General features: G+C 32.7%; 2 protein-coding genes across 2 annotated transcripts; both read left to right on the forward strand.

The window, feature by feature from the left end:
• The first annotated feature begins 214 nt into the window (after positions 1–214).
• On the forward strand, positions 215–6,793 carry LOC123713709 (protein nessun dorma). The gene is made up of 10 exons (XM_045667528.1): positions 215–340; positions 499–679; positions 787–1,000; positions 1,159–1,382; positions 1,629–1,795; positions 2,389–2,599; positions 3,184–3,347; positions 4,154–4,261; positions 5,241–5,386; positions 6,199–6,793. Exons 1-10 carry the CDS (start codon positions 332–334, stop codon positions 6,287–6,289), a joined length of 1,515 nt encoding a protein of 504 aa, XP_045523484.1. The 5' UTR covers positions 215–331; the 3' UTR covers positions 6,290–6,793.
• Positions 6,794–7,855: 1,062 nt separating this feature from the next.
• On the forward strand, positions 7,856–22,740 carry LOC123713477 (luciferin 4-monooxygenase-like). The gene is made up of 12 exons (XM_045667158.1): positions 7,856–7,966; positions 8,654–8,862; positions 10,755–10,962; positions 11,517–11,709; positions 11,983–12,120; positions 16,808–16,958; positions 17,395–17,529; positions 17,930–18,061; positions 18,237–18,317; positions 18,451–18,597; positions 19,863–20,025; positions 21,479–22,740. Exons 2-12 carry the CDS (start codon positions 8,749–8,751, stop codon positions 21,604–21,606), a joined length of 1,590 nt encoding a protein of 529 aa, XP_045523114.1. The 5' UTR covers positions 7,856–7,966; positions 8,654–8,748; the 3' UTR covers positions 21,607–22,740.
• Positions 22,741–22,838: the final 98 nt, after the last annotated feature.

The raw sequence follows: 22,838 nt of genomic DNA on the forward strand, positions 1-22,838 counted from the left end.
GAAAACTCCTTCCAACCTACGTTATTAAAACAATGTTTTATTTTCTTTTCTTCAATTAGGATGTCATTATAAAATAAAAGCCCAAAATATTCCTAATCTTTCGCTTGCTATGTTTGGCAGGTTGATTTTGACGTAATTTGACAATTGACGGTATTGTTAAGTACTTCAACAGCCTCAAATTTCTTTTTATTCTGTGGTCACTACTAGACAGGGCGTTGATGGTTCGGTATTCGGTAATTTTGAAATTTAAATGTTGGGAACTGTTGTTGAATGTTTGTGTATGAAACAAATATTTTATCCATAACTTTTTAATTTGTGAAATTTTACTTTTATGAAAATGGTAAGTTTTATATGGAGGAGAGTATTTGGACTAATACACTTCATGTGCATTAAACTTTGCATTTATTTAATGGTTTCACCATCTGCTAATATTATATTAATCTTTAGCATAACAATAATTAGTTATATGATACAATCAAACATTATGACCTATTTTAGATGCCTTCAGTATATTCATTTCTTAAACGAAGTGATAATGATATTCTTCAAGAGCTTCTTAGAGTATTAGGAACGGGGCGAGGCTCTGTCAAAGAGAAATGGAGTATTGCTGCTGAGTGCCTGGTTGAAACCGGATGTGATGCAATTTGGAAGCTTTCAAAGGATTTCTGTAAAAAGTTTGGTACGTATTATTTAAACAGAACCTAATTATGCTGTATACGTCTTGATGATATTGATAATTATTAAAAAACGCAATCTCGAGAATACAACTAAATCTTGTCTTTTCAGAACTCAGATTTCCTTGTGTTGCATATGTAACAATTACCTCTGTAGTTTTTGAAGATTTGAGTGCTACACTTGAAGTAGCAAGTGTTCAGCATGAGTCAATGTCTTTGCCCGAAGTAGTGCCAGATGTTCCACTCATAGAACTATGGCCAACAATAGAACAAAGAGAAGACTATGTAAATGCGGCTACTACAGCATCATTCATTGATGTTCTAAGGTAAATACCTACCTATGAATGTATAACTATCGAAATAGAACAAAAAAATACAAGTATTAATAGAAGTAGAAGAAGAAAATTTTCTCAATTTGATTAGCATAATTTTAAAGCATTTCACAATTAACGTACATTGATATTGTTAAAATTACCTGATCTAGATTCTTCTACAATAACATTTGGATGCCATGGGATGACCAAGATGGTACAATAGTAACACCAAAAACTATAGAAGATCGAATGGGATTGTGGTTTGACCTACATAGTGGTATTATAAATAGTAGAGTTGCCAGATCAATTAAATTACAAAGAACCAGTGCTATTAAAGCTCATGAAGATTTATTAGAACTTGAATCATTATTCAGTGAAGATACTGATGAAAATGGTTTGTTGTCTTTATCTTCCTAACTCTGTTTGTAAATTCAGTTGTCTTCAACTATCAAATTACATTTAAGTTCCGATTACAGACAGCCAAAGTAAAGTTAGTTACAAATCACAAGTCATAAAAATATAGAGACATACATTTTATTAAATTTCATCCCTTTCCTAATTTAAATTAAAATAGCTTGTTCATTTATGAACATGAGGATCCTATAGTTCAGTTTGTTTTGTCACAATATTTCTCATGCAGATTCAATGCTACCAGCAGACAATATGCTATTTAGATGTGCTGAGTTAAATGCGAAACTGGAGTCAATTAAAGCACAATGGAGTAATTTATATGAGAATGCAACAGTACGAGAGCAATATTTAGCACAAGAGAGAAATAAATGGCAAAAGGATAAAAATAGAATAAATGTATGTATATTCAATATGCATGTACGTAAATCAAAGAAATCTATTTTGTGTGTTTTTTTAGCAAATGTCAGTACTTATTACAGCTAAGATTTTTTTACGGAATGTTCCTTTGTATAACAGCCATTATGCAACAAAGTGAACATTTTTGGTTAATAATTATTAATGTCACCTTTCTTAATTGTTTGATGTATGAATCCATCCTTGCTTTATGCAAGTACTAGAGATTTTAATAATACCTCTTTGAAATCATATTTTCATGTCTTTTTGCTTTATTACATAAGCACATTTATTTATCCTCCTCCCACCTCTTGTCAAAATTAAGAAAAGCTCTCAAAAATGAATTACGTTTTCAAGCACAGACAATGTGTTGGTAATATATGTAAAAAAGTTAATAATTAATGTTGACATAATCACCGAATAAGAAAATCAAAGATCTCCCTCCCCCTATAGTTCGTAATAATTGAATGGCCCCTTTTGTGTTAGCGTATATTTATTATAGATTTTGATTAGTTTGATAAAGTTATTTTAAGTCCTTATGATTTTGTTATACTTGTAATTTCTGACATTATTACATAAGAAAATAAACTTTTCAGTGTATAGCAATATGGCCAGGGGGGCTAAGTGATGAATTCTATGATATATCAAATATCCTACAATCTCACCTGACTAGTAGTCATACACTAACCATTACAACTTCTGCTGAGGATGGATTATCCCGAGATCCAGATGAAGTAATCATTTGTAGCCAAGAATGTGAAATACCTGAGATACAGTTATCAGATATATCTATATGTAGTTGGAAAGGTTGGTAATTTTAGTTAGAAGTTGCTGAAAAATCTTTATTTTTATGAAATCTTTTTGAAAGTGCTATTGTGTAATTATGTGAAAAATACTATATGATTTTTATGTATGTGCGTTGATCTTATCAATCTTCAATCTTAATTAAATCAAAAAATCAAAGATTATGATGAGCATCTGAAAGCACTGATTTCGGAAGTAGGGGATTAAGAGGAAATCTCATTGAAACCTATAAAATCCTTACAGGCCATGTTCCAGGAATTGAGAAGATATTTATTTTAAGTGAAAATACACATTTGAGGGGTAGTTTTTTAAAACTGAAGACCACTCAATATAACACAAATTACCTAAAGAACTTTCTCCGAAACAAAGTAGTGGCCCACTGGAATAGGCTTCCGGAAAATGTAATTAGTTCACCCTCTTTGAACTCTGAACTTCAAAATAGGTTGGATAGTTTCTCCAAATACCCAAATACGCGCGCATCAGTTTATTAAGCTAGTGTCTTAATATACATAATAATAATAGAGCTAAGTTCGCTTTAAGTATGCTTTGAGTTCCAGTACTTTACTCTATATTAATTGATTTTACAGGTGCAACTTTAAAAGCGCCAGAGATGCGGGCCTACCTCTTAATGCTGGGAGAAAAATGCAGACTAAAACATCTGACTCTGGAGTGTGGACAGGTGTCCACTGCAGTAGTGATGAAAGCCGGGACATTGGATGTCACTGACTGTAATATTATCAACAGCCAACGGGTATATTTAATATAAAATAATTTACTTTACTCTAATATATGTTAGGCGGTTCAATAACTGCCTATTGCGGTTCAGAAAAGAGCTTATAACTAAGATAAAGTTCTGGCAACAAGAATGTTATCTTTAGAATGTGAAATGAAATGTATATGTCGCAGTCAACTAGCTTAATCAGCCGTTCAATGAACAGCCTAGGCGTTAAACTAGCGGCTTGAAAGATGGTCAGTTGATCGAACAGCTAGGCAAATGACTTGGATCGATGACGTTTCATTACTTGCCTAGCCTGATGACTGTTAATTTAAATTTAATTTCCACTTTCTGCCACTCTCAAACCCGAAACGAAACTCTTTAAACTGTCAATATGGCGTCGGCAAACCACATCTTTGATGGTGTTTTCAAAAAGTTTCATATAAAACAACAAGTCCAATGGAAGAGTGTAGTGACAATAATAATGTGAATTTGACTTAAGCAATTTAATTTTAAAAGAAACATATGTTTCATCATTTTTATTTCTGCCAAATAATGACTATATCGTAGGAATGGCCCACACATTAGTTAGCCAGTTTATTAAATGTTGTAATGAACGCTACGGCTGAATATCTTTCAGGCCGTTTGTGAAACGGCGCCGTTTAGTGAAAAGGCTATGATGTTAATTGAACGGCTAATTAAGCTTGTTGGCTGCGATATATATTGGATACAAATTAAGTTTATCATTAACATTTGGGATGAATCACTCTTAAATTCAAACTGAACTGTATATGTTAATATTATTTATTTATATTTAAAAACTTTTTTATCTATATTTCCAGATGGATTTGACGCAAGGCATTGTCGCAAAATCTGGGACGAAACTAACTTTAAATAATTGTGTGCTTGAGAATTTCTTCTCTGGAATTGTTGTACACAGAAATGCGGAGGTATTTTTTTTAATCTATTTTTTTTTTGCTCTATATGACCACAGTAGCAATACCAGTATCACACTACCACTAAGCAATGTAAGCCTTTTTTACTCAATTGATATTTTTTTCCTAAAAACAATAATATAAACGTAGATAAATGCATATTTATAATACAACATAGGTAAAACGTTATGGCATTTTGTTTATATAGTGCAAGGTTATAGATGTAATATGTAATCGAAACAATACAATAAAGGAAAATCTAATTAACTAAAAACTTTATTTTCTCATACAAACAAATTTATATAAAAAAAATCGGTACGCCGCATGTGGCGTTTTTTTTATGTAAAGGGAGGCAAACGGGCATGAGGCTCCCCTGGTGTTAAGTGATACCGCCGCCCATGGGCAATCACATTGCCAAAAGGCTCGCGTTGCCGGCCTTTCAATTGATATGTTCTTTTCTTGAAGGACCCTAAGGCGAATTGGTTCGGAAATACTTCAGAAATTATGGCTAACTTCACTTTTGTTGCAATTATAACAAATAAAGATTAATATGATAACGGTTTACTGTTTGGATGTTCGGAAGTGTCGTATGAATATTTCAACAAATCTCAACTATATTTAATGTGTTCCGTTGTAGCCTATGATAAATGTATCTTTGTAATAAATAATAAATTCAATTGGTTCTCGTTTCGTTTCATGTAAAAACCGTATGTACCATCATATGATTTTATGATCTAACATTCCTAGATGTTAGCTCTGACGTAGAGTTGTCTGTATCAAATAATTTTGTGCATTTTTCAATTAGTTTCATATTCAAATGAGTCGATCTACTTTATGTTGCATGTACGACGATTATTTTGTCTATGGATTTTTTTGTATGTTTATTAAAGAAAGTTAACCTAAACATTTGAACGTTTTACAAATTTGTATTTATTGTTATTGAACTCTTGCATTAAGAGTTTTATATAAAAATATATATTTTGTTTAATTACAGATTGAACTGAACAACTGTATTATTCGCAATTGTGGTGTTGGTATTCAAATGTACCCGGAGTGTCAAGTCACGTTAAAAGACACAGTAATAGAGAGCTGCAGGGAACAATGCATTCGCGGCGAGAGTTGCCCAAAGGATAAAAATAGGTAAGCCACAAAACTTCATACAGAAGTATTTTGGATGGTGGTCATTCATATGAAGAGTTCGGAAATTATTGAACAAGGGAGCGTCACGCTGTATCCAATAGTAAAACGTTTCGTGACCAACCCCAGTGACTCTTTATACCTAATACTTACCATTATGTGGTGTAAAGTACTGGAATGTGAAAAATAATACTAACAATAACGCGTAACGTAATCGTAACGTTCTACAAGGGTACGAACCCCCCTCCCCCCCAAATACGTTACGTAATACTTGAACTCTCCCCAAGACTGTTCATACTACATTATCTGATTCAAGGACATTTATGATTATCGATGAAACGAATCAAACAAAATATTGTATCTTGCTCAACTAAGCTAAAAAATTGCTGCTGCAGGCCCGCGAGCGCATGCAGTCGCTATCGCGGGGACTGTGGGGATGGTTAACTCTTATCCCTCTGCTAATCAGAGGGGAGAAACCCGACCCACTAAAATTTCCTCCTGAGCCCTCCATATCGCCTGCTATGCCGGACACATTCATTCTGAATGAATGACGTCTGGCACCGCATTGAGTCCCCCGGGGGTCGCACTAGGCATTCAACCCAGGAAGAGGCCCTTAACCTAACCTAACCTAACCTTTGTTTTACCCAAGTACTAAACATAAAACTTCTTAGAACCTAGAATTTATTACATTATATACATAACTCGACGTTTCGCGTGCTTTTTAGTAATCAGATATGTTTTTCATATTAACGCCATCTATTGGCGTGAAACGTGTACTTTTATTACATTTTCTGATTATTTATTTACTGTTTCAGTATCAAAGGACTTCATATAGGAGATAACTGTAAAATAGGTTCTGGAGATTTGAAGAAGGAAATTTTAGTAGTTGAAGCACCTGAAAATTAACGCTGAAAATTTTGAATTAAAAATAAAAAGGCAGGGTACTTTTATTTTTTTATAATTTATAACCGAATTTTAATTTAGAACTTTTAAAGAGTCCAAAACACCGGAGGTGGATTTTTCATGATTTCACTCTAAGCTTTTTTATTGAGACAGCTATAGTGTAATATAAAAGTAATATTTTGCATGGAGGACTCTTGAAACATACGACGAACGCCTAAAGTATGTGAAATATTTTTAACGATGCTCTTAAATTTATAGCATTTTTAATTTCTTATTCCAAAATATAAATTAAGCATTAAAAATAATAAATTTGCCCTAAATAGATTTTCTTATACAGACCGTTCAAATTGTTACACTACGTATTTTATAACATTTTACGTAATAACAATGTAAAAATGCCTGTTTCAGTACTTTCTTTTCCGAATACACTTTTTCTTAATCTTAAATTTCAGACTAACTGATATTTGTAAAGAATTAAAAAATTCTTTAATCCTTGTAACTCTATTATTTATAGCTTTGACACACATCTAATAGAATAATGTTCATTAAGCTGTTGTAAGCTTTAATATTTATTTTAAGTTGAGGAAATGATTTATGTTTGTCTTAATTTGAGGTGATTATGTTATGTTATTAGTTGGAATAAATTGTATATGAGCAATAAATTTTCTTTTATTTTTTGTATTTGGTCATGTATATGAAAATGATATACAAAAATATATTTTCAGTTTATTATTATTATATTATATTTTATAAAATTAAATATAATTATGTATGTTAACTAGCAAGTTGTATTCCAACACCATATATATATTTTTATACATAGACGACCCCATTATGTATCCTTCCTATAGCATTCTTCTTCGCTTAACAATTCAACCGAGAATTGAACCTAATATCCCAGGCTTTACGCTACAAGACCGCTTGCCCTCAAGGTCTTAAAATTCACCTTAAAAACACAATAAAACAAAACTATCTTTATTGATCGTACGGACTAGAATTAGTAATTCTAGACTAGATCCAAGAAAATTAACCCTAAATACGGCATTGGTAAAATATACCGATTTTGATTATAATGATTCGATGTTATTTAACGATTTATTTTATTAATTTATTTACTTGTAATTTAAATGACAGTCGCGTGTTAGAAGATATTGGTCTTTGTTTTGGCATTAGCAACTATCTGATTGCAAAAAATATTCTAAAAAGGTCTCGTCTTTAAAATTTATCGTAAAATCAATAATGGTGGCATGATAAATTGAGAACAAATCACTTAAGGGTATTGATATTAGTACTTTTTTAGATTTGTATTTACGTGTTAAGATTTCAGAAATTTTAAATAAAAAAGGGATAATTGTTGACTATTATTTATTGCATTAAAACGTTAGTATAAACGTATGTGAAGCATATAAAAAATTTTTGATTAAAATATATTTTTATAGACCCTGGTACAGACATCATAGCTGATTATTATTAGAAGTGTATTTTCTCAAGCTCACTTATCTAATATCTATCATATGTCTACTTAATATTGTTAATAACATGACATAAGTTTACAGAAGTACCCAGATATCAAACTACGACTTGGAAGCAATAAAGCGCTTTTTGTTTCGGTTTTTTCTTATTATCAAAAAACAATCTTGTTCGCCCCGAAGTCAATCTTTTTCAAACCCAAGGGATAAAGTAAGTGAATTAGGAAAGCAAAGATCAAGGTCCAATGTCGTGATATGGTATCTTACTTGGTCCAAATACAGTCGCAGAATATTTATTAATCAAATGTTTTATCCAGATTTGTCATCAGTCATTATTTTTGCTGCCTTCGGAGCTGCTTTTATTGCTAAGAATTTATATATACCACCTATACAGGGTGGCCAAAAAGTGGTAGATTAAACGAAACTAGGCGTTAGATGGGGTCATCAGCTGCAAAAAAAAATCTACAGAAGGTCCTTAAACTCGACCCCTGCAGAGTTATAATTCTAGTGGATAGTGTATCGAATTAAAAAAAGGAAATTTTCTTTTAAAAACGCAAAACAAATGATAACTCTGCTGGGGTCGAGTTTAAGATGCTCCCGTAGAACAATTTTTTTGGAGCTGATGACCCCATTTAACCATGTATTAAAATCTTTAATATACAGATGACAAGTTATATTATTATGTACATAAGTAGATACACTTGTTTAGTAACTATTGACTTTGCACCTGAGTTAAAAAGTAGATATCATTTTGATAAATAAAAACAGCTTCAGCTTTTAACGTGACATACATTTTTGTTTCGAGTCAAATTCCTTCGTCTGCGGTTTAATTAGCGGATTGATTTATCTGATGTATATATATATTATAGTTTATCATTCATAAATTCATTCATTTAAGCATTCATAAAAATAAATTTTGTATCGTACTCTGCGTAAAACTGCCAGACATATGTCAAGAAAGCCTTAATATTCACGAATCTAACCAGTTTTTAAATGGAATCGGCTGAGATCGCACGCATTGTCAATATGGAAGAAGTAAAATCGGACTTTCATGTTGGACATATTCTGTTGAAGTATATGCGACTTAATTCGGACATAGTGGCACAGGTAATTAATTATTATTATTTAATGAGCAACTAATTACACTAAGATTTTTTTTTTCAAGTCTGAATTGTGATTGTTTTAACTACTTTAACGATTTTTTTACCTATCATTTAATAATTCGCCGTGTTAAAAGTAGCCAATATTAATGCAATTTACTTATAAAACTTCGTTTCATTAACGCAATGATTGTTTAATTTAAACATTTAGTAAAATTTATAAGTCGTATAACTAGTATCATATAATATAATAAGTTAGGCTTTAAAAATATTTAACCAAAAGATTATAAATGAGATTTGTCTATTGTTGTAATCGGGCACAAAATTTCGTAGTTAAGTTGCACCATTGTTATCTTGATAAATCATAAAGCGTGCTTTTGTAATTTTGTAAAAATACATAGGTATTTTAAGAGAAACCTGTTAGCTGTTATAATAATAAATATTTAAAAAAAATGTATTCAGGTGTCAAATAGATATGTTACTATTATTGATGAAACAATCACCTGATAATAAATAATTGTACTTTGAATCTTGATACATAAGAAACTTCTATGACGTTAACTTTAACACCGAATTTGATTGATTTTATTGACAAATGTTATCTACATTTACAGTAAACCCTCATAACACGGTACTTTTATAACGCATTTTCATATTACGCGATTTCAGTACCTCGTGTAACACGTGTATTCCCCCGAATAAACCGGGGATAGTTCTGTGACATTTATAAGGATTTATTTTGATATATATTTGACAATATTAAGATATTTGATTTTGATGTCATTTAACGGGAAAAGGTAAACGTGAATCATTTGTAAATAACGCGTTATATGGGGTCATACAAGCGTTTATGCGAGTATACTTCTACAACGCATTTCCCATAACGCGGATACAATCTACCGGGTTGTAGGATTACTGTATATCAATATTTCTATGTATCATATTACTTCATAAAATTCTACTTATCAATTTTATTATCTCATTATACAAAATTTTAACGTTGAGGTTGCAAGTTTATAGATCGATCGACAGCAACGATGTTGTGTAAGCAAAGTCGCGTTAAAAGGCCTTTGAAATATAGTCTTATTAAGTTTATGACTTATTAAGAGGTTAAGAAGAGTTACTCATGTAAATGCATCAATAAATTTCTAGGGCAGCTTCATGGATGCTGTGAGATTTGAAGAGATTTAGCCTACAATTGTAGTATTATGGCATAAGACATGAAGTTTCAAGTTTGACTCGTCGTAGTTTAAGGAATAACAACGCGCACACGGTCGCCTGCGCAAGATTTGCAGTGGTTTTTTACTCATAGGTGGTCATGTGACGAGACTAATTACAGGTAGACTTCGTAAACATAATAGTCAAGGATTTATGACCTTGGACTTTTATAATATCGTCAGACATGATTTATAACAACAATGACATTGCAAAAACATGATTATATGTTGTTGTATATTTTGACGTCAATGATCGGCATTATTGTAAAGAATTCGCTAATGTTTAAGGTTTAACGGAAAGGGTTCTTTTTAATTTTATATCTTTATGTATCACGCCCTCCGTAAAGTCGAAAAACGAAAAATATTTTTTAGTAAATTTATTTCTGCTTCTGTTTAATAAATTTCGTCCCAAGGCAAGAGAGACTTGGCCAACCCGAAAGAAACATTTATATATTATAATATTTTACCGTTTACTTATTATATTACACTCGTATATTTATACTTTTCGTTTAGCACATAGCTATTATAATTAGTAAATCTCTCCATATGCAAACAAAATAGCAAATCATTATTAAAATTACTTTGGATGTATCATATTAGCGATTTATTGCAACACAGATTTTTTTGCATAATTATATTCAACTCTTCCATTTATTTTCAATTAGAATATTTCAATTTTCAGATAGATGGAATAACAGGACAGAAGGAAACTTATGGATCTGTACTAAGCCGATCTATTAAATTGGCCAGGTGTTTGAGAAAGAGTGGGTTCAAGCCGGGGGATGTACTCGCGATCTGTGGGGTCAACCATTTTGACATACGTATACCGTTCTTTAGTGCATTATTCAATGGCTTACCCCTAGTGTGTATTGATCCTTATTATAAAGATGGTGAGTTACACTCCAGAGACACATTTTATAGTATTATCTGCCTAAATAATTAGAATATTTTGTATACAACAGTGTCCCTTTTAGTTCTTCGTAATTTATTTAATAAAATATAACTCTCTTTAATAAATATAACTCAAAAGCACAGATTCATTTGCGCGAAACTGTAACGACGCGGTAGAATAAATTTAAAATATACTTACACCGAATTAAAACTTTACTTTCTATGGGAATTTCGCTGATCATTCGTAATATATGACAACTTAATAATTCAGATCGGAACACACAGAGGCTACACCTACACCACAAAAACATACGTCAAAGTGAAAAGCTTCTTTTTTTTAAACACTATTTTAGTAATAAGTGATAACTTATATCAAAACAAGCTTATGGCAAAGCTTTGTAATCTATTCTCTAAGTAAATATTTATTACAAGTGATATTTTATAAACTTCCATTTACATTCAACCAAAAATATTTGTTGTTAATTTTAAAACGAAAGTTAATAATTAAATTAAATTCAGTCAATATCTTTCGTGAACCTTAAATATATTTCAGACGAGATAAAAACAGTTTTGAAATTATCATTACCGAAAGTGGTCTTTTGCGATGAGGACTTTTATAAGACATACTACACAGTTATTCATGAATTAGGGTTAGACATAAAAATCATCACATTTGGAAAAGAAGAACATTCTATGAAACAGTTCATAGAAATGTATGAAGATGATGAACTGGATGACAGTTTCAGGTATTTATGATTTTAATTGAATTATTTAAATCTTCGCTTGTTTACACAACCCGCGCTTTTAATTCTAACCTAGTACCGTGGTTAATTTAAATTCAAGGTTATACTTAGTGTAGTTCTAATTTAGTTTAAAATGTAGTTAGATTTTTAAAAACAATTTAATATCATATACACTTATTAACGTCAGTGAAAACATTCTAAATTTACATTTACTAGTAATACGTTTATATAGTTGCTAGTATTTTTTAATTATATTTGTATGGCAAACACTTTCAGGGTACTAGAATTCGATGTTAATAAAATATACATATTTCTTATAAGTACAAGTGGTACCACTGGGAACGTTAAATTGGCCGCTTTCACACATCAGTTAATAGTATCAAAAATATCGGATCTTATGACGAATGGACCACGGTAAGTACATATATTTAAAACTTAGCAAAATTAGAGTTAAAAGTATGCGGAATGGAAGGTTTATTGGAATCCAATACTTCATAAGGAACGGATGAGGTTAGCTGTACACCAAAACTGCTATATTTCTGGGTATGACAGAAAAAAAAACAATATGTAATAAAGAAATTATTATAAAAACCGTAAGTCTGCACCGTACACGATTTTGAGTATTCTTTGAGGTTTGAATCTCGGTCTACTCGAATACATGCTTATGGTTATCAACTTGCCGGAGCAGAACTTGCTTGCTTGACGGAGTTCTAGCAGATGCCTATCGTTGACAGATGTTAAAAAAGTAGAAAACATCCAATTCGATCTTCACAGCGATCTTTCAATAAAATGAATTTTAACGTTCCATCATGAGTTTTACCCGCTCTCACGTATGCAATTATACAAAAGGATTGGAATTATACAAACAGGTGACACAAGTAAGATAGTGCGATGTGTTTACGACTTGATATTTCATGACAAGACAGACTTGTCGAAAATCCTATAGAACACCTTTGGTTTCAAGTCAAAGCATTTCACAAACGTGTTATATAATTCGCTGCATGGGCCCTATGTAACTATGTATAAGGTGATGTTGGAGCGGGTGCAATAAAATTTTTTGAGCACATTTTTTTAACTACTCATGTATCTGACCTTATTCTTTCACTGAACCACTGTAGGCAATAACGAGCTCAGGTACGAGGTTCGCCGAGAATTGTGAGAATTGCGTGCCTTAGCCACTGTGTTTCAATGGGTACGTCACAAGGCGGCCGTAGTAACGGCGTATGTAGTAACATAATATGCCCACAGGCCACAGCTAAGACTAGACTAACCTTCTAAGAACGGTACATATTACCTTACGGACCTTTTTTTATAGTCCGTTGAGTGAGCTCTACTATTTTTGTACTACTACTCTATAATTAAAAACTCTACTATTTTGCCTTTAATAGTTAGTTATATTCTTCATTTTGTAAATATTCTTGAGATTGTTTGTTCTAATCAATTTCTTATGTTTTTATTTATTTTGTATCGGATATGCATTCTTGATGTTTTAGGGTCGCTCTAAAGACAAGATTGTGCAGTTTCATTCATAATATTATCCCCTTACTATTTTATCCAGTGTTTTTACAATATGACTATAGTTTGACCAGAAGATACAAATGATTGTTTCTTTGTTAATTCAAACAGTTTAATCATTGAGTTTTATTGATTAGAGGCTTAAGTGCTATTGACACACTTCACTTACAATAGTAATATATGGAGTAATTATTCAAGGTCATACTCTGAATAGGACGAACCAAACCAAACCCTTTTTTCGTTTAAAAATACGATAGCTTGTCATCTTGATACAAGTCCTAAGAAAGATCGGCGTCGCCAAGTCGATTTGAATAACTTGAAACCCTGATATTCTCACCTACACATTTTTAGCCAGAAAACGCGTGAGCAACGGCTAGGTCTCATATATATCTGAATATATATATAAACTTATAAAGTCGGGTTAGTTACACCATTTATAAACCGAGAACTCCTTGTTCTACGTTGATAATATTATTTTGTTCAATTCGTCTTGGCTCTGATAGGCAGAATAACAGTTTAAATAGAAAGAGATTGTTTTCATATTGTTACGAGCTAGGGGATCGGATAGAAAATGCCGTAGATTTATTCAAGGGTTTATTTCTTGAAAAATCAATGAGGAATTTATGGGCACAAATTAATTGCAGAAATGCACTTATAGCACACAAAAACAATCACTTATTACTTCACTTATGCACACTTCACACAGTACTTTATCACTTGTTGAATACAATAATACTTTATTCGCACTTTATCGCTTCGGTGTTTCACTCTTGTTATCGCATTCAAAACTAAAGGTCACTAGTCGCGTTTCGGCTCGCTTATATATCCCTGGGAATATTTCTAAAAAATATCCGAGAACTCTCTAGGCGGGCTCGCTACTGAGTAGCGATTGAACAATTCTAGAACGTCCGCACTCTTTGTCTCTTTCGCACGTTGCTCCGTCCTTGTCGTACGGCGTTCTAGAGTGCTCGGTCTAGTTTCGAGAAAGTTCTGATCTTCTCTTTTTCTCTCGTATCATTTCGTCCTTGTCTCACACCTAGAAAGTTATAGAAAGAATATTCCTTCATCAAAGGGGTCTACCTAGGCCTGAAAACACCTGAAAACGGGTCTCCTGAAAACTGCACCACTCTACTACACATGTTCTGAAACCGACTGAAAAAAGGTGTCAGCTTCCTGAAAACTAGGGTAACATTGTGGAAATTACAATTTTCTAATATGTGATTGACCCTCTCCTGAAACGGTCAGAAATCATAGCACAGCCTGCTGAAAAGTTCTCTAACTAGTGGAAAAATCTAGAAACATTGTCCGTCTTCGTAACAATATAAAGAAAACAAAACACAAGTTTTCATTTCCTTCATAGACAATTTTTGAGTTTATCTAAGAGGTATCACTTAATTAATCGGCTACGGCGGTATGGATTTTCAGAGGAGGCCTTATCCATTGCGAGACTCCGGGCGGCAGGTCTTTACGAGGCCTTTTGTCCTTCGTGAAAAGTATGTGATGCGAAAGTAGGTCTGGTTGTTTGGTTTAGGTATCTGTCATGTTTGAGGAGAAATGTTTAAGTTATAAAATAATTGAAATTTGAGTTTTAAGATATTTTACATTGAAAGGTTTACGAAATTAAAAAATACAAAATGATTTGATGATGACATATTAAAATTGGTGATTTCGGCTTTTCCTAAGGCTAAAATCTTTAATTAAAGCACAATAATGTAATGAATGACCTACATCATTCTCGATTGAAATAATAGCAAGGGCTGAAAGCCGATCTTGCGCCATGGAAATCCTCAGAAATGTTTTAATTTGATGGTAGCAATAATTCTCAGGACTAATACGATAGTGGGGTACATTTCAGTTCATTTTTTTCTATTATATAGTCGTTTTCTTCAAACACACGGACAAGTTCTTCGTACAGATCATGTCCATCAACATCGCAAAATTCTCCTATTGTCATAGACATTTGCAAGTCGCTGCATTGCTTCAAAAAAGTTCACTATTACTATTTTCCTTTAATGTTTTTATATTATTCATGAAACAAAAGTTTATTGCTTAAGTTAATTAAGTTTATATCTCAAGTTAAGTTTATTGCTCAAGTTATTAAAGTTTATTGCTCAAGTTGATAAAGTTTATATCTCAAGTTAATAAAGTTTATTGCTCAATCCGCAAAAGCCTGGACGTACTCACCACCATTTCGCAAGTGCTATAGGGGCAGGTCCAATATTAGATTCCACATTGTTGGTCCCCCAATTGAACCCTGAACGCAGCCTTTGTTAGTTACTTTTTCAACCGTGTGTCCAGCGTAGGTTAATTTTATTTGTCTTTCATGTAAGTTAATCCAAATTATCCATTATTTTCCTTAGTTGTAATGGGCATTGTTCATCTGCCAGTCTGACTCTAATTTGCAGCGACCAAGTGCTGTCAAAGGCGTTCTCTATATCGAGTGATACGATGGTTAGTATCTTCTTTTGATTGACCTTTGCGCGTATATGTGACTGTCATATACGCGCATCTTCAGTGCTCCGCTGGGGCATGAATCCGTATTTGATTTTTTATTAGTAATTGTTGGGCCACAAACCGAGGTCAGTTTTAGGATTCAAATTTTCCATTCCAGCAGCCATGGATGTAGATGTAGACTCGGGCTGAGATTCCTTTTCTTGACTGGATAGCGTTGACGGTGGCACCGGTGCCCTAAGAGACACTGATGTAGTTAATTCATCATCATCTTCAGTGTTTTTACTTGATGATGGTGGCTGCACCCAGGAATGTTTTTAGTTGAATCAGGATTAGAGTCACTTTCAGTCAATAAATGTTTGTAGAAGTTTCTTGATCATCGTTTAATAAATAAAGTTCCACGTAGATTTTCCTTTATCTGCTTTCTTTTGATAGCTAGTTTCCTTTTTGAACTGGACTGGAATTTTCTACCGGCATCGCGATCACGCGAGCTCATTGCGTACATCTTGATTTTATTTCGCACAAACAGTCCAAAATACAATTTTAAGTATCACCAAAAACAGTAAGTTTTTTTAGAGTATTGACTTCAAATACTATAATTCACACTTTTCTAGCTCACACAATACTTTAAATACTATAAGAACGTAATATTCAATAAAATTTAAAGATTTGTATGGCGCAGTAATGATTTTGTAACTCATACTGCAAACAAAATAATTCCAAGGTGACAAGAGTTAAGGAATTAAATAAAACACGGGGATGTCCCCTGCGTTAGAGGAACAAAACATACCCCGACTCGCGAGTGCTGTGCGCTAAAATTATGATCTTCAAGTGTTACGAAGCACGTTTTGAGTTAATGAATTAGTTAACTAACATTATTTTCTTTTACCGTATGTAATTAAGGATCAAATTCTAAAGTTTTGAATTTAAAATTTTATTTTAAAAGATCGATATTTTTTTTTAATTTCCTTGGGGTGTTGCGCGAGGCCCCAGGCGATGGCCCTGTTCGACACCCCATAAGGCCGCCGCTGTGGATTTTGCCGGGTCAGCTAGTAATAAGACACACAGCATTAGAACACTCTCCTTAGTAAGACTCTTCGTCGATTATTTATCCTCATCTATGTGCTTTTTTCAGTAAAGGAACAAAAGCTCTTAGTATATCACCCATAAACTGGGTTTCCACTTATTTTATGACCATATCTGCTCCAATGATTGGTCAAACACTTGTACTATCCTCGGTGCCTGACAATCTTGATGTTATCATTAACATAATCAACAAATATAAGGTACGTAAAATTAACCTGCATTAATTTGCATAATAATCAAGATATATTTCATGACATATTTAAACAATTGTTACACCATGACTCTCAAACTATTTAATCACCTTCATAGATGTTGCCATGTCATATAATACTTTCAAGAGGAAGGTGTTTAAATTTTTAAAGGCAAGGTCCCTTATAGCTTGGGACTATTTAGACCATAATTTTGACAACAATTATATAAAACATTACTTATTATTATGACATTATGATAATGTTCTTATTATATAACATTTGCATACCTATATAGCTGATCGTGCGGATCTTTTTATAAATAATTAATCAATTAAAAGTAATATACATAATGGAATTTCCAAGACCTCCATCGTTAACTGTTGAATGATTTTTTGTAGTTTTATGTTTTTCCGAATCAATGAATGCTACATTTTTTTAATTCCAGCCAGTTGTTTCTCTGTTTAGTCCATCATTAGCGACGTCAATTTTGTCACGAAAGGATGAAGTGGACATGACATGCTTTTTTTACGTTGCATTGGTTGGGTCAAAAGTTTATCCCGATCTTTTTGTTAAGTTTAAGGTATGCATTAAAACAAATTCCAAATTGTGTTGCTAGATACATAGTTTCGTTGTGGTATCTTTATAACACAGATAAGAAATATAACTTTTATCTATCTTATTCTGAAATATTTGAATTAGGAACTACTGGTCTAGACGTACTTAAAATGTAGGCATTATCGTTTGCCCCTGTTTTCACGTTCAATCCTAATTTATGAGATTAATTAATGAAAGTAAATTACTCTATGTAACTCTACATAACTTGTAATTAAAACTTCGCCACAATTTCATGAACTGGCATCGTTATATACCGTGTCAATATAGCATTTAGAAATCAATTTTTATATTTTCGATATCGACGCCTACAGGCGCCCAGAGTATTTTTTACGCTTATTCCTTTAACAAGACGCCTTTATTTTCAGTCATTACTAAGAGAAGGTGCTTTATTGGTTGACGCCTATGGGCAAACTGAGACGCTTGGACTTGTCCTAAGAGGGCTGCCTGGAACACCTGCAGGGAGCTGCGGTCGGGCCTATGATAGATATATGCTTAAGGTATATAGTAATATTGGTAGTCTTATTTCTTCATACTTGGACACCAAAACCAGCAGATATAACCAGGGATCAGTCTGTTTACTGGAAATCCGTCTTTAGACACTAAACATAACTTTCATAGTTTTACTTGAATTTAATGAATAGATATTCTAAATAGTATTTATATTTGTTTTAGCTTATAAACCCAGATACAGGAGTTGAAATCACAAAACCAAATATACCTGGAGAATTAATGGTTAAAGGTCCAACACTCTCTGTAAGTAACTTAATTATAACATATATAAAGTAATAGATTTATTTATTAACTTTATTTGTATAGAGATAATATTACATACACCAATTAATATTATTTTAATTCTATCAGTATTGTTTATGATTTTTATTTCCAGGAATATTACAATGACCCTGAGGAAACTGCAAAATTATTTACAGAAGACGGGTTTTTTAGAACTGGTGATCTTTTATATAGGGACGAGAATGACTACTTCTATTTCGTGGATCGTATCAAAACATTAATCAAGTGTAGGAATTACCAGGTATGAAAATGTTTGCTATAGATAGGTGCTCGTGTGATAATCTATAGTAAGCTGACTTTATAATAAAAAAGAAACCAGTGGCCAGTTAAGTTCGGTGGTTGTATGTTAAACTAAACTCTTTGTTTGAAGGTTGGAAAAAGCATGAGCTTATAACTAAAATGAAATTAGGGTTAGTGGGGTTACGACGCTTACGAATAACTAATTTAGCTTATTTAAGGTCTTTGAAATCTAAGTGACGCTTTAAAGTTTAATATAAGTGTAGTTGACCTTTGTACACCGGAAACTAGAATGTTATTGAAAGAAAACAATTTTTTAACCGGATTAAAGTATTATTATAAACTTATAATTATTTACATTAAAATTTTATTTTAATTTAAATTAGTATATTTATAATTATGTAAATAATTATAAGTTTATAATAATACGAATAGCTTAAATCCGGTTAAAAAATTGTTTTCTTTCAATGTGTAAAAGCTATGTTAACCTAAGACAATAAGAATGTTATTATTACAATTTATGAGTATGGAAAAACTAAACGACTCATTTGGTTGCGCTTCTTATTATATATTAACGAATATATATGTAACTTATTAGGTTACATAACTGGCGCTACAACATTCTATGGTCTGCCTCAGTTTTATGTATCTGTTTTGTGTTGTTTTTTTCTAGTATGCAAGTAGGTGATCCTTTTTCTGTGCCAGGACATGAATGTTTCTTTTTTAATGTTGTGTTAAATACCTAATTTTTCGTAATACATACTATAAAGTTGTGTTATTATATTTTCGACTTGGATAACCTGGTTAATATTTCCATTTCATATTTGGCCTTACAAAATAATATCAATGTGTAGAAATACCGCTAACGGATAGCCTGTTAGGTGTGGTTTTCTTTCTTTATAACGTCCTACATTAAAAAAAAATAACTAACCCAATCCCAACCCTTCTCTGAACGACGAAGCTTAAATATCAGTTATAATATTATGAAAATTTCCCTTTGATTTAATTTTATTACGTCCCGAAATATACCGTTGTTAAAAATCTACCCACGCCTTATTGTAGGTAATATAAATTCGATACGCACTATATTAAAAAAAATGTATTTCAAAGTTTTAGGATAAATAAACTTTTAACGGCACAAAATATTAATGAAGAATATTAGTTTTGCGTATTCGTTATACGCTGTAAAGTTATTCAAACATATGCATTATATGATACAGCGTTTTAGAGTTTCGGGATCAGTTTCTCAGATCATTCATTCCTTTTTAGATCTCACCAGTTGAATTAGAAGAGGTGATTCGTAATCATGAAGACGTAAGTGATGTCTGTGTGGTTGGAATTGAGGATCGAGAGGACGGACAAAGACCAGTCGCATGCGTGGTTAGACGTAACAATAATGTCACTGCGCAGGAAATTAAGCAGCTCGTCGCTGGTCAGTTTAAGTTTAATATATGTGTAAATAATATTTGGTTTACGCAAATACTATTTTTACGAGTATTATTATTATAGCAAATAATATAGACGAGTAGGCAGGTACATACAAATTCGGTATTTTTATACTCGTACATTCTAGGCTTTTGCAACAAGGTATAATGTAGACATACATATATATCTATATTATCCTGCCTTTTAAATTATTTTGTTTTTAGAATATTACGATTATTAGACAATCTAATTTAAACTTGAGACGTAGCGTTTAATATGATTCCTGTAGTGTTTCTCGATCAGATGTATGATTTATTATTAAATTACGTTTTAAAAATTATAGAAAACACTATTTTTTTTAAATCTAATATAGGCAAATGGGCAGGAGGCTCACCTGTGGTTAATTGATACCGCCCCGCCGCCCATGGTTACTCACATAGCCAGTAGGCTCACAATTGCCGGCCTTTAAAAAAGCACATTCTATAAAATAGTTTGAGGCATGTAATGCAATGTAAATACTGATTAGAGTCTGGCCATACTCTCAGGGCGTCATTCTGATGATTTAGGTAATCACCACACTTATTAAACTAAGAAAGCCTGAGTGAGCTTTGGCTCGAACAATTGTTATGTGTCAAAAACGTATTTGATTTGACATATGGGAGCCTACTCTGCCTGCCTAAAAAATAATTAAAAATAAATAAAATATGTGTTTATTCATTTCAAGTACATATGCATTACAATTTGTAAGATTTGGGAACCCTTTAAAGTAAAAAATACCTGTGTCAGGGTTTCCCGCTCTTTCATAACAAACTTAATTATACATTAAAATATTTAATTCATATATAATTTAGTTACTTCTTTTATTTTATTTATTTTTGTTATTGAATTTTAACTGTTGCAATCAACACGCTTGAGTGCATAAGTATCTCATGCATAAGTAAGTAAGCTCTAACTCTGCGTAGGGTTTGTTCATGAGCCAGTCCTTTAGGCGTATTTTTAGATTGTAGACAGTGAGCGGGTAGATGTTAAGCAGCCAATTTAATTTATTATAGATGTAGTCTGCTTGCATATTGCGTCTGGCGAAGTCAGTCCTTACGGTTTGACCAATGACAACATCCCTATTTCTTTTTAAGAACAGCCTACTATCAAATGGTAGCGCTCTGTGTGATTTTAAAATTAGACTCAGGACATACAGCTTCCTAACGGTCAGTAATTGGCTGAGATAATAAAGCTCTTCCGATGGGAATCTGTATGGCCGGAACAGCATGACCTTTAATAGAGCCCTATGTCCCCGGTCCAATCCCAATTTTTTTTTATTGGCCCATCCCCATACGTTTATGCAATATGTCAATACGGACTGAACAAGTGCATTATTTAATAAAATAATAAAATTATTACGCGCCATCTAAACAAGAGACTTCTCCAAGGTACTTATTAATTTCCACTGTCATATTTCTCAGATAAATTATCGAAACACAAGGCATTACGCGGTGGTGTGGTATTCCTGAATGAATTTCCAATGACGTCTACAGGGAAGATAGCAAGAAAAGCGCTACTTGATATAGTAAAAAATGTTAAAAGAGAGTAACTTAAGTAATGTATTGAAGACACATATATATATACCTAGTCCAGCCATAAGTTCTGCTACAAATGAAACTGCATTTTTTAATGAAGTAATGTAATATTATTAAAATTTATACCTACATATTTATTAAAGTCTCAGTCAAAAAAAAATATTTTCGATATGGGCAACTTTGGCTTTAATACTAGCATTTCGCAATCTGTTTGGCCACGAATCTATGGATTTACGTACTGCTTTCAAGGGAGTTTTCGCCACTGCTTGCACCAAAGATTCTTTAAGAGACTCAATATCACCGTGTCGTTTAGAGCAGGCCATTTCATCTAAAACTGACCATGATTCTGGGTCTGGGCTAGGTGAGGGCCAGTTTCAGCTCATACCAAGTTCGTTCCGGACGTTAGTTTCAAGCCAGGCTTGGGTAGTTCGTGCCTTGTGAAGGTGCAGAATCCTGTTGCAAAGTCCATGGTATATTTGTATAAAGTATATTGCTGAGAGGTTTCACAACATGATCCAAGAAGTGTATCAGATACAGATCTGATACACTAGAAGTTTTCACTCCTTTTTCACAAAAAATTAGGTTTGACAAGACACACCCTAGCAAACCATCACTCACGCAGGATGACGACCACATTGTAGCTTTCCTACCACTTGATCAGCATTTCTTTAGAGCTGTGAGCGTATACTTTATCTTTTTGCTTAATGCAGTGTTATTGATTCGTGAAATTTTTTTCATCATTAATAAGGATATTTCTGGGCATTTCAACTGCGTATCGCGGCAGAAGGCGTTTTGATCGATCGACTCTCTTTAATTGTAAAAATAGATTTAAGGCATATACTGCATAACGACGATAAGCACCGTGCTTCAGGTCTTTTTTTTATAATACGCGACTGAGTCCTAGCGGGAATGTTAATTTCTCGACGAATTATGGCTTAACAGCATAAACAGCCTTTGCAATTCTAACAGCTGACGGCTGCCTCTATTTTTTCTGGAGTTCGACATACGAGGTGTTGTATCTGTTGGTAGTACGATATACGAACATAAAGCTGATACCAAGTTTTTGAAGTGTCTGGAATATGATCGATGTCTCCATACCCACTTTGTGCAAGGCGATCACTGCAATCCTGTTTTTTAACACCCCATTCCATATTGTAATTTGATAATGAACACGAAAAATTATGTGAAATGGCGCAAATTCGAAAGAAGTTTTTAAAATAATGTACGGCTTCCAAATTCAAAATAA

Source organism: Pieris brassicae, chromosome 8 (assembly GCF_905147105.1).
Source record: "Pieris brassicae chromosome 8, ilPieBrab1.1, whole genome shotgun sequence".
NCBI classification, from domain to species: Eukaryota; Metazoa; Arthropoda; class Insecta; order Lepidoptera; family Pieridae; genus Pieris; species Pieris brassicae.

Excerpts from the sequence above, each read along its gene's own strand:
- LOC123713477 (XM_045667158.1), top strand. The coding sequence starts at position 8,749 with ATGGAATCGGCTGAGATCGCACGCATTGTCAATATGGAAGAAGTAAAA. Across the intron at positions 18,062-18,236 it reads ATGATAGATATATGCTTAAG|CTTATAAACCCAGATACAGG; the intron begins GTATATAGTAAT and ends TATTTGTTTTAG. Across the intron at positions 18,598-19,862 it reads TCAAGTGTAGGAATTACCAG|ATCTCACCAGTTGAATTAGA; the intron begins GTATGAAAATGT and ends ATTCCTTTTTAG.
- LOC123713709 (XM_045667528.1), top strand. Across the intron at positions 3,348-4,153 it reads ATATTATCAACAGCCAACGG|ATGGATTTGACGCAAGGCAT; the intron begins GTATATTTAATA and ends CTATATTTCCAG. Across the intron at positions 5,387-6,198 it reads TGCCCAAAGGATAAAAATAG|TATCAAAGGACTTCATATAG; the intron begins GTAAGCCACAAA and ends TTACTGTTTCAG.